The sequence below is a fragment of the Micromesistius poutassou genome (assembly GCF_964030765.1).
Source record: "Micromesistius poutassou genome assembly, chromosome: 14".
NCBI lineage: Eukaryota > Metazoa > Chordata > Actinopteri > Gadiformes > Gadidae > Micromesistius > Micromesistius poutassou.
Window position 1 is genome coordinate 8738223 of NC_140284.1, and position 13120 is coordinate 8751342.

The 13120-nt window shown below is 44.1% G+C and overlaps 1 protein-coding gene across 1 annotated transcript; it reads right to left on the bottom strand.

The window, feature by feature from the left end:
• Positions 1 to 2044: 2044 nt before the first annotated feature.
• Positions 2045 to 12964, bottom strand: LOC311358331 (claudin-10-like; the record flags this gene model as incomplete). The annotated part of the gene is made up of 5 exons (XM_084478327.1): positions 12538 to 12964; positions 2737 to 2898; positions 2527 to 2608; positions 2326 to 2430; positions 2045 to 2204 (listed from the first exon to the last, which is right to left on the bottom strand). Exons 1-5 carry the CDS (start codon positions 12749 to 12751, stop codon positions 2045 to 2047), a joined length of 723 nt encoding a protein of 240 aa, XP_084334453.1. The 5' UTR covers positions 12752 to 12964.
• Positions 12965 to 13120: the final 156 nt, after the last annotated feature.

The following is a 13120-nucleotide window of genomic DNA, read 5'->3' on the forward strand; positions in this document are numbered from 1 at the left end:
ACAAAGGAGCACTGTGGGGGCTGGACCCCGATGTGACCCGGGCCTAGACCTAGCCTCCGACGGCGGGTGGCGGCCCGGGGTGACAGCGTCCGCTTCACCACCGACTCTGAGCTGCCCGGAGACACACAGACGATGGTATCACAACCAGGACTCACTGTCACCCACTGAACCTCGTCACACAGACGATGGTATCACAACCAGGACTCACTGTCACCCACTGAACCTCGTCCCACAGACGATGGTATCACAACCAGGACTCACTGTCACCCACTGAACCTCGTCACACAGACGATGGTATCACAACCAGGACTCACTGTCACCCACTGAACCTCGTCACACAGACGATGGTATCACAACCAGGACTCACTGTCACCCACTGAACCTCGTCACACAGACGATGGTATCACAACCAGGACTCACTGTCACCCACTGAACCTCGTCACACAGACGATGGTATCACAACCAGGACTCACTGTCACCCACTGAACCTCGTCACACAGACGATGGTATCACAACCAGGACTCACTGTCACCCACTGAACCTCGTCACACAGACGATGGTATCACAACCAGGACTCACTGTCTCCTGCAGATTTGCCTGTACAATACTCATGATGGTCTCCCTTGTACGTCTGGCATCCACAGCAACCGAATAATGATGTGCCACCTTGAGAAGCTGCTCCTTCGTATATTGCTCTAGTAACTCATAAGAGGGACATTTAATGAAATCTTCAACCCTGGCAGCCATACCTGAACCCAACCCAACAGTCTAGATAAACAATACAGAATGTGGCGCCCCCACTGGGTCCCCCCTACTAACTGCCTAACCAAAACCTACTTAAACTCAACCCTAGTCTTCAGTGGCATTGCTGAGTTCGCCAAGGGCCCTCCCAGGATACCACCCAAAACAGTAAAGGCAAAAAAAACTGCAGCAGAGCCTCTATTAGGGACTGCTGCTACGCCTAACAGAGGGGAACACCAGTGAAAAAATTTGCCACACTTACTTTATCTCCATACTCTGTACTTACCAACTCAGTATACGTCTCCACCAACCTGCATCAGCAGACCAACAATTCCTACCCAAAACACTGGCTTTAGACGAGCCCCCATTTTGTCACGTTCCATGTTCCAGGAACTGGACAAAAGGTGGAGAGACAACTGAGTTTTGCAATTTTAACAAAAATAATTTATTAATGAACTTAAAGACAACTCGAACCAAGACAAAACAAACCAACAAGACAAAGAAACCAAAGAAGCAAAAGAGTCCACAGGTGGAGCAGGGCTTCCACCCCAGCCAGAGTCTCGAGGGAGAATGAATGTTCCAGTGCTGAGCCTTTTGCTCCGGCCAGGCCACACCCCACCAGGTGCCATTCATCAGCCTGATGAACTGGCTGATGAGCTGCTGCAGGAACTCCTCCAGCCATCACAGGATGGAAAAGAACTTGAAATCTTTCCTCAGCAGTTTAACTATAAATTGCTCCTTTATTCACTTGGACACTATAGGAAACACTCCCTATGTCTGATCATAGAATATGCTGAAAGAACATCAATACGTACATGAACATTTGAAAACGTCTCTTTTTATTTATATTCACATACAACACACACAACACTATTCACACACACTTTATAAAAACGTACTTCTCCTTCAGTATATTTCAAAGTTATTTCTCATTGTATAAGAATAATATTATAGAATAAGTTGTTAGAATAAAGAGTAAATGTGTATAAAAAATTACGGTGACCCTATAGAAAAGAAAAAAACTATTTAAGAAAGCCGTCTTCTACAAAGCTGCTGCATCTAGAAAACGATTAGAGAGTAAACTATATCACATATCTTTATACCATATGCGGCATGTAAAATATTGGACCACAATATGCAAATCGACAGCAGGTCATCCGAGTGTCATGAAAGCGTTTCACACTTTAACTATCAAATGTGTTTTATCAAACATTACAAAAAAACTCACAAAAATCACAATAAAATTGTTTTAAAAAAACATAAAAAAACGGTTTAAAGTAAAGAAACCCCTTAAAGACTCCCCTCACACGTATGCGTTCTTATCAAATTGCTTGGTGCAGGAGGAGGTGCTGTACTCTGTGAGAGGAGGCCTCTGGCCGGCCGGCCTCGGCGTACCTCGTGTGGAAGACGTCACATGGGACTGAGACGCCGCCCCTTTGTAGAGGTACCTGGTCTGAGGCCGTCTGCGGAGACACAAAGCACGCACTCACGACACACATCGACTCGACCGACAATCGACGTCCCTTCAACAGAATTGACTGTGGTCAAAACAATTCCGTGTAGTGATGTGTTCCACAAACGAACCTGTCGGTGCAGGAGCCCACACTGGAGAAGAAGAGTGTTCCCCCTCCGACCAGACACAGGAGGGACCCCCCCCAGCCAATGAAGAGCGCGGCCCCCAGCTCGTACCTGGACACACACAGCAACACAACGGAGGTGTTACGGCCCTTTCGAAGATTCACTCAAACGTTGCGTTGATGCTGATGGCTCTGAGCGGGAACTCACTTCTGAGACACCAACATGGGGTCGAAGAACTCTGCGGTGATCTGGTGAGCGTACAGAGAACACGCTGTGAGCGAGCACAGGCCTGCGGTGAGGGCGGAGGAGGAGGAGGAGGAGGAGAGAACAGGGTTAGGGAGAGCTTGTTGAGACTCTAACTCTGATTTAGGGCTGCTGGACTCGACCCACACCATGTTTGGTCCTGTGTGTGCTCACCGCTTAGGATGAAATTTACACCAGCGAAAAGGGCCAGCCGGGCTTTGCTCTTGACAGTTCCCCCGATCGTGGTGCATTTCATCCCAACAAGGGCAAAGACAGAGCCAAAGAACCCCAGGCACACGGCTCCGACCATCAATCCTCTGCAGGCCTGGACGTAGCCTGCAGCGAGATGTAGGAGTAGGAGACATGTTATGACCACCATCGTGTTGGGAATCCACGATTCTGATCCATAAGGTCTCCACATGCTCATCACGTCGCTTCCACCGCTCGGCCGTTGTACGAGGTCAACGACTGACTGAGACATTTGCATGCAAAGCAGAAGACAACATGTTAGCAATGACCATCCGTGTATTTGGAGTAGGTCGTTCTAGGGTGGTGAGGTGTCGTCAGGTTCAGTTAACCTGACTTCCACACTTGATCTGGACCCCTGTGAACCAGTGAACCAGTGAACCCTGCTGGGAACACCCTGAGGCAGATCTCATGAGGGGGTCAATGGAGCTAAACACTGACCCGTTTAGAAGGAAGTCAAACGGTTCTTGAAGGACAGTGAGTGATTCCTATTATACTGTGTCTAATGGTCTGTCTGGTGAGAAGGAGAAGTTCACACAAACTTGTGTTGACCTGTTCCCGTCATCAGACTGTAAAGCTGATAGAGGATTAGGAAAGAAAATACACATTAATACAGTCGAAATGTGCTCATTTGTACACAACAAGGGACACAATAATTATACGGTACACCCGATTTGTAGAATAATCAACCTAAAATAGCCAACAAAAACTTGGTGGTGGTTCAGAGAGAAAGATGTCCGTTTGTTGTGATCAGAAACAGAGTGCAGTGAGTCCGGCCAACCGTCCAGCCCTGGCATGGAGGTGAGGTCCCTGCAATCCCAGTCTCCCGTCGAATCGCTCACGCACATGTTCCACAGGTGGGACCAGAAGGTTGCCGTGGTGACGAGTGTCCCATCGTCGGAGGAGGATGATAGCTTCCAGTAGTCCGTGGCGACGGTGGAGGAGGTCAGGACCCAGCCGATGGTGCTCAGGACAAAGGCCAGGATCAGTGTCGCCGTGCCACTCATAGTGAGCCCTCCCGAGTCAGACCTTATCCTCCGTTACCTGATCCAACGGCAGAACCCAGGGCCTCTGGTGACAGGCTCCTCGCTCTGCTGGAAATACAGCCGGGCTCCAGACTCCCCTCACATATTCTAAATAGATATGCTGCAATCAATGGCTGATAGTGGCTGTGGCCGGTTATATTCTGTGGGGAGGGGTTTGTACCTAACCAAGTATCCTATATTCAGTTCCTCCACCCACTCCCCATACACACGTCCCTCTGTCTCACTGGGGACAAGAGATGGGTCACACAGTGGGGAGGGTCTTAGTCAAAATATATGGGTGCATATAATTCAATCTATGTATACATACATATGTATATATATATATATATATATATATATATATATATATATATATATATATATATATATATATATATATATATACATACATATGTATATATATATATATATATATATATATATATATATATATATATATATAAATGGGTTAGGATGATTGTTTGCTCCACTAGTAAATATTGCTTGTGCGTTCAGTGTGTCTGTCTCAGTGTGTGTGTGTGTGTGTCAGTGCATGTGTGTGTGTGTGTGTGTGTGTGTGTGTGTGTGTGTGTGTGTGTACGTGTGTGTTGAGTAGTGTGTGTGTGTGTGTGTGTGTGTGTGTGTGTGTGTGTGTGTGTGTGTGTGTGTGTGTCAGCATTTGTGTGGAGCAGATCTGTGTGTGTGTGTGTGTGTGTGTGGAGCATTGTGTGTGTGTGTGTGTGTGTGTGTGTGTGTGTGTGTGTGTGTGTGTGTGTGTGTGTGTGTGTGTGTACATGCGTGTGTGTGTGTGTGTGTGTGTGTGTGTGTGTGTTTGTATGCAAGTGTGAATGTGTGTGTGCGGGTGTTAATGTAAATGTGTTTCTTGTGGGGTAAACATTATGAATGAACAACAGCATGAATAGGTTTTTAATGAGAGGTCAACCTTACAGTACGTAAAGCGGAACCTTTGTTAGGGACCTAAAGAGGCACGGCAGTGGTGATGTATTAACCACCTCTCTCTCACACACACGGTCTGTTGTTACAACCCTACAGAGTTGAACCCAGTGGAGAGCAACGAGCGGAAACACTTCAACACGTCAAAGAGGAAGCGGTCAACATCAAATTAAATACAATGAAACGCACTGATAGGAGGCTAACGGGCTACAAACCGAAATGGACTCGTAAAAAACCGTTATTAATCGTTGAATGTTTTATATTTATGTAAACTCGGCAAGAGCACCATCTTGTGTTTGCTTGTGGCTACGATCAAATCAAGGTGAATAAATAAGACACGTGATTTATTATGTATAGGCTACAATAGATTTTATGGTATACATAAAATGTGAAATACTTACAATATTTAAAATGAGTAATTGGGATTATAATACAGTATGAAAGTCATAGTTACACTTTCATCAAATATAAACTGTTCAGCATAATATTAATGCACTGTCGATTGTTAGGAATATTAAGCTGTGTCTCCAATCAGTATTTCACTCATTCCCTATAAACTACATTTTGAGCAAACTTTTGACATTTTGTCAGACATAATATTATCAACAATCGTGTCCGCGCGCAATAACCCCCCCCCCCCCAATTACACCCGGCCGGTTATAATGAGCAAATGCCCGGGCCGTTTTCTGCTCCCAGTCCGTCACTGTCCCTTTGTATTTGTTTGAGTGGTTTAAGTGTGTTAGGTTAAGTGGGGTTAATGGGTTAGGGTTGTTGGTGTGTAGTTCTGTTATCATGTTGTGTTCATCGTGTCGCCACCGTTATCGAGAATGTCGTTTACGTGTGTTGTGTGCGCTGTGTTCTATTGTGTTATATTCTAAGATGTGCACTGAGTTCTATGTAAGATGTTGTGTGTTAAAATAAAGGTAGTCTGCGGTGTATGGGGTGCAGATCAACAGTTAAAAGGCGCAGAACAACAGTTAAAAGGCCCGGACCACACAGAGCCGAAGTCCGGAGCCCGAGGGTCGATTCAGGTAAAAACGGACCTATGTAGTCCATGAGCCAGGGGGGTTGATCGGTATTATCGGAGGGACAACTGCTATCATTGTTTTTTGGCAAGGTATACACCCCTAGTAGTACTAGAAAAATCACAATAACGATGATTTTTCAGCTCATGAAGTTACTAACCCCCTAAGATATGTTCCATTTTTTAAATTTGGTGTATATTCTGGTTTAGGCTTATGGTAGAGATATTGTCAATGTTCTATACGCAGGTTACACTTGGTATCGTTGGAAAGGGGACCTTTTAGGTTTTCATTTAAGCCTGACAAACACAGAGGTCACATTACTTCTTTAAACCAGAAATAACACACCTTTTCTCACAATTTCCGCCTAATGTATGCTTTCTTTTATCCCTGGGGCATGAAGGAACAGGGACACAAAATTCAACAACTTCAATACTCAAGGTACTCTGATGATTGAGACAATGTACACTATACCCATACTATTTATTTGTGAGAGGTGATTGTGAGCCTTAAATTAGACTTGTGCAGCACAAGTCTTCAAAATTGAATAGAGCGAATAGAATTGACAAATAGGATGGAGCCCTATTAGTTGTAAAAGTCAATAAATATTTTGATATCCTGCAACTCATAACCAGTCTCTTCACCCCGTAGAGATCTTTTACTATTCTTGATTGAGTTCTGCTTGTATGTGTCAAACACAACATTTATTTATTTATTTATTTATTGGATCTCCATTAGCTCCAGCACATTAGCCTGGCTATTCTTCCTGGAGTCCAAGTACCAGTCAAAGTGATCCTTCTCCGAGTTCACAAGACAAAACAAAACCAACAGTCAATACAGTCACAACACATATACAATCATAGACTCAGACCAGCATATATCACAGGACATACAAACACCATACAAACAGATACAAAAATAATAATGATAATAAAAAAATAAAATAAATAAATACAGGATAGAGGAAAAGAAAAAGAAAGAGCAGTCTCATAGGGTAGGATGAATGTTTTTGCCAACACCCACACTACTGTTGCTGGACCATTAAAAGAAACTGTTTCAGCAAAAATTTATACCTCTCTTTGGAGTTTGTTAGCACAATATAAAGCGGCAAGGCGTTCCACTCCAGAATGGCTCTGAACAGGACAGATTTCTTCAACACATTGGTATTTGCCCGAGGCAGAATAAACCTCCCCTCTGCAGCATGCCTTGTCAAATAATTATGTTGACTCAACTGATGTGAGAAAAGGCAGTATAAAAAGTTAGGAGACTTATTTACAATAATATTCCTGATCAAGTTCAACAAAACATAAGAACTTCTTCGAGTGATACTTAGCCAACCAAGTTGCTCGTGCATATGTGTCACATTTGTTCTATACGAGCACTGCAGGACACACCGTGCTGCTTTATTTTGGGCAACTTGCAATTTGTTTAACTCTTTCATCGAAGCACTAGACCAAATCGGAAAACAATAATCTAACTGTGACAAAACCAATGCATTTGTAACCTGCTTGACAATATCTTGTGGAATAATTTTTAGCACTCTTTTTATCATTGCAACCCCTCTTCCCATTTTGTTAACAATATAATCAATATGTTTCGACCATGCTAGATGTTGGTCAACAATTATACAATATAACATATATTCTTCTACTCTGACTGCCTTCCCTCAGAGCCATACCCAGGATTGTTGTGGCAACATCTCTGAAAGTAACTTCATCAGCTTTCACTCGTTGGACTACGTTCATCCCATCAACCACTGTGGCAGTGAGTTTTCTGGGTGTTTCTCCTGTAGTGCTACATTTTTCTGCAAGGCTGTGGCCAAAGTAGCTTTGTTTGTTTTTCTCGGAAATCCATCTGGTGTGGAGAGTGCCCAGGGCAATGGACCAAGAGGATGAGAAAGGATATCCTCCATGTTAAGACTACGTGCTTGTGCCATCACTATGATGCATCCAAGAGACAGAGAAACAGAAACCTGTCTGCTTTCAAGATGACTGCCCTCCCACTTGATTTCACTTCTCTCTTCTTACACATATCACTGAATGTTTTCAGCTTGTTGGTTTTCAATGGGTCGTGGAATTTCTTTGCTGGTGTCTCTTTGTCTAGTCTATCATCCTTGAAGTTTGCATAGCCTTCATCAGGTCGGAGGCAAAAATTGGGATCTGTCTTTTCCGTAGAGATGCTAATGAGGTTCCGCTTCTCTGCAAATAAGAATATATTTTATTGTCACTGTGACTACACTATGTACAACAAAATTGAGTGCTCACAGTCCGTGTTTACAGTATTAAACATTTTATGGCAGCATTTAATGTGACTACTGCTGTTGGGTATAAACTGTGTTTTGTCTGTTTGTTCATGTTTTGATTGATATATACAGTCAAATGGGTTTATCCATTCTTGTATGAGGCTAACCACTGCAGAAACTGCTTCCTCATTTTTCTGGATTCTTGGTGACTGTAGCTCTGAATGAGAAAGCTGTGATTTGGTGCCTTGTAGCATCTCCCTTAACTGTCACAGGAATTCACTGCGGTGCTCAGCTGTTAGGTAGTAACGCCTGACCACCCAGCTTTCAGGCTAAACCGTGATGTGCCTCCAGGAGTCTGTGTGTCTTTATTCACTGTGACTTCAATAGCCTGGTCTACAGGAATCCTCCCAAATGTGTTGTTATTTGACAGCTGCACTGAGAACTGGCCTGTCTTGAAGGCCTCACAGAAGGATACTTCTCTGGGAGGTTGGTAATCTGAGCAAATTAAGGGGATAGGTACCTGAGAGATGAGCGAGAGATTGATTTCAATATTTTGGCTAGCCATCTTTACAAATTGAATCGATGCAGAATATACAAACATACAGAAATGCATAAGAAATGTACCTGGCATAATTCATCTTATCATAGGCAAAGCACCATGGGATCATGGTTCTTATAGCGTGGAGGTGCAACTCCCAGTCCCCCTCACAAGACGCCCGCAGAAGGCCAAGTACTACATCCTCTACCATGTCAATGTATGACATCCAGAATGCAGCTCTCCATTGCAAGTCTGTCCACAGGGTTATCAGCTCAGCTGAGAGTGGACTTTGCAGCAGATTGGTCATCTTTTCTTGGTTCAGGTCACTGGTCATGTCTTTCACATCCTCCAAGAATGATTTGATCATCAAATCATCAAATGCTCCTCTCTGGAGCATTTTTCTTAACCCAGGGTGTGAACTCTTCCCATGCAAGTCTCATCAATGCTTCTGAGATGTACTTGTGGACCCTGACTGCACGGTTATAGTGTTTACCGTCAAGGACTCCATTGATGACCCCTCTGCGACAACTCCAGCCTCTATGCATATGTCCTTTAGACCAGCATCCCTAAACCACTTTCCTATGATGACTAAGGCATTACATATGGTATGGAATGTCCCCATCCTGAGAAGAATGTTGGAGAACCATTCTCTGTGCTTCCAGGTTATCTCAGTGCAGGGCTGCCAACTTTTCGGTTTTCGCTGGTGAGATTCTGTAGAATCTTGTAATGCATACCTTATAGCAGGGTCCGCGGGTGTAAATGTTGACTGTGGGGGGGGCGATCTGGATTGTTGACGGGGGGGGGGGGTTTGTGAAAAAGTGGATGTGTGGCGTGTGCGCGTGTGTAAGCAGGCAAAAACTGTGAGAGTTGGCAGCTCTGTCAGCAGCTTTTGCATAGAGCGCTTGATCCATGACTACAACTATTGTCTCTAGGTGCAGTTCCTTCCTGATTAGCTCAGATTGTTTCAGGATTTCAAACACTGTGTTCAACTCTGTGGTTGGTGAGTTGATGGTTGACAGATACCCAACAATATCTTGTGACATTGGTTCCTGGTCCCTGGTGCTGATATTAAAACCAGTCCAGCTGGGGGTTGTCTGATTCTCTGGATCTGTTTGCCTTGCTAGTGCCCACACCATTGTCTTCTTTCTTGCAAGAAGAACAGCCTCCTTGGTTTCCTGGATACAGTGTTCTCTGGTTGGAAGAGGTTGTAGGCCCACACGTGCACCTGAATGAATGACTGAATGAATGAATGAATGAATTAATGCTTTATGTGGAATGTTTGGTTAGAGGCTGTTGCTAGTTTTTTTTATGTTTCATGGTGTATGATACACACTTCAGATTCTTTGTACTGGCTGTCCATTCTGAATCCAGATCTAAATCTCCTCTACTCAGTTCTGTTGTGCAGGAGTATCCCACCATCACAGTAACTAAAAAAAAAAATCACAAGGGTGGTGATGTAAACATTACCGATTAATGAGCAATTGTGTTGAAAAAAAGAAAGAAAATGTTTGTTACTTGACATTACTTAAACCCAACCCATCATAACATAAGCTTAACCTGTCACTTACATCCTCTTGGAAATGTTGGAAGATGTCCAACTAATGTAGCTAGCTAGCATCCAAGCTAACATTAGCTACTGTTACAGGTACAGCTATAGGTATAATCTCCCTCTGTCTATTCCCCATCAATTCACAAGCACAAGAGAAAAAGTATCTTGTACTTACATTTAATACCCCTGGAACTCATTGGAAGTTGATTGAAGATGGCATAGTTGGTAGTGTTGTTATAACCAGTCAACTGAACCAACAATCTTTTCACAAAACTGACAAAACCTTGTCAAACTGTCAAAATCCATCAACATTCCGTGCATGAGCTGTTATGTGTTATGTTGACAACACTATTGTAACAATTACTTTTTATTACAACTGTACATGAATAAATAGGCCATTTGCCCCTGGACTAATAGGGTATTCTATTGGCGAATTTCCACCACAGGGTACGCTTCAGACCCAGCACACCTCAGCTCAGTAGTGAGGGTGCGGTATAGCCCAGCTCGGTTACGTGTTGCGTTTCCACCGCCACCAGTACCCTTATGGTAGGGCGGGATTTAAGCCGGACGGCGATAGCCACGGCAGCTACGTAAGCATCGGGACTTCATAGCAGCCCGACACAGTGTAGCCTGCTAATAAATCCATGAAAAAGAAGAACGCGCACAATGAACAAAGAGCAACAATGTAGGACGACCAAGAAGGACAGCAAACTTTTGCACAACATTTTCTTCAATAAACAAAGCTTTTGCCGTTGTCCAGAAATACCTCACGGGTAATGCGTTTGTTTGTTATATCCCCCTGTCGCACAGAAGGGACGATTCTGTCGACCAATCAACGGACAGCATGTGTAGCTCAAACTTGCCGGGACCCTTTCAGGCTCTCAGTACCCCAACGGAGTAGTACTGCGAGACGAGAATGGCTCAATACGGCTCAGTCCGGGTCACGCCCACTTTTGGCGGTGGAAACGCGACCCGTGCAGACTGAACCGACTCGCACCCTGCGGTGGAAATGCACCATATTTGGCCATTCTATTTTGACTTGACTTTGAGTATTGAAGTTGTTGAGTTTTGTGTCCGTGGTTTCATGCCACAGGGATAAAATAAAGCATACAGTTTATCTGGAAATTGTGAGAAAATGTGTGTTATTTCTGGTTTAAAGAAGTCATGTGACCTCTGTGTTTGTCAAACAGATTCAGTACTGGGCTTAAATGAAAGCCTAAAAGGTCCCCTTTTCAACGCTACCAAGCACCATATTATAGAATATTGACAATATCCCTACCATGAGCCTAAAGCAGATATACACCGGATTCCAAAAACGCAATTTATCTTAGGGGGTTAGCAACTTCACAAGCTGAAAAAAGTGATTTCGCTACCACCCCTGCACTGCTATCGTGATTTATCGTGATACAGATAGTTTTTGCCCATGTGGACAGGGCCTAAAGCCAGACTCTGTGCTCCTGGCCGCCGCCGCTACAATATATTTAACATTACATTAATAATTAATTTCCTGTCCTCTGTCTCGTTTTGTTACTGGCGTTGGATTTCACAGAGAGGAGAGTGTGAAGCTTTCTCAAGGTTTTGATCATTCTATGATCACCAAATTCAAGTTGCATTATGGGAGATTTAATGCAACAATACAGTGTGTACATTTTACAGTTGGAATTTGAATACTCAAACACCAAAAATGTCTGGCAGCTCAAGTCTCATTTGAATAAAACACAATGGTTCAACTGAAGTACACATTTACTACAGTGAACCAATAGCTTAAGATGAATCATTGATATGATCCAATGTCTTATTTTTATGTGATATAATACATCTAAATAAACCCTAAAACAAACCAATCAAATTTGGATGTAATGCATATTTATTAGTATTTTATTAGTGCAGTATTATAAGATACTTCCGTTTGTAAGCCATGTATAAATGTGAAAAGGTGACATCATTTTCAATACTAGATTCCAAAGGACGTTATAACACTCTTATATATCTTTTACAGACGGTATGAAAAAAATACAATAATAACTTGCTGATAATATGTAACTATAGTGTGAACTTCAACAGCATTCAAAAAAACAAAACAAAAACAAAACAACATGACTTTTCCAAAAAATACAATGAAAACTCTCCGACATTTACAACACAGCAACGGCGACCCAACACACATCTCCCCTCACCATCTCAGACCAACAACCTCTCAGGGAGAAGATCACGCTCCTACCAGCCTCAAGTAAGACCCCTGTGCTCCTACCTTCCATCTTCAGGGAGAAGATCATGTTCCTCCCAGTAAGACCCCTGTAGTCCTACCTTCCATCTTCAGGGAGAAGATCATGTTCCTCCCAGTAAGAGCCCGGTCGTCCTACATCATGTTCCTCCCAGTAAGAGCTCTGTCGTCCTACCTTCCAGCTTCAGCAGGGTGTGGTGCGGTCGGCAGTGCAGCGCTCCGATGGCGTTCCCGGCACAGTTGCTCCACAGCCCCTGGAGCACCCAGGTGGCCGTGATGACGGAGGAGGCCCTGCTGGTCACCCTCCACTCGTTGGACACCGTGGCCCCGATGGTGGCCCCCAGCCCCACCAGGCCCCCCAGGAGAGCCAGGATCTGCACCCCTGACATCGAGTGGCGTCCAGAGGTAGATCCGCACGTGCGTGTGGGTGATCCTATACCCCCCTACCGCACGTATAGAAAATAACGAGCGATAAAATGTGCACCAGGCGTGTAAACGACACCGTGGTAGTTACAACATGTGTCCGGCCTGAGATGATTGACACAGAGGGAATCTTGCCTTGTTCTGTCCACTGCTAAGTGAGGAACTAAGGTGCCTAGGGGGCTGTGGTGTCTGACACCCGGGGCGCAGGATTAGCTATTGAATTGGAGCAGCTTTTGGGATGGGCATTTTGTGTCTCATGCTGTGTTGTGTGCGTCGTTTTTTGGGCAAGGAAAGGAAGGCCTGGTGTGATATTAACACGAAAATAATAGTGGAGT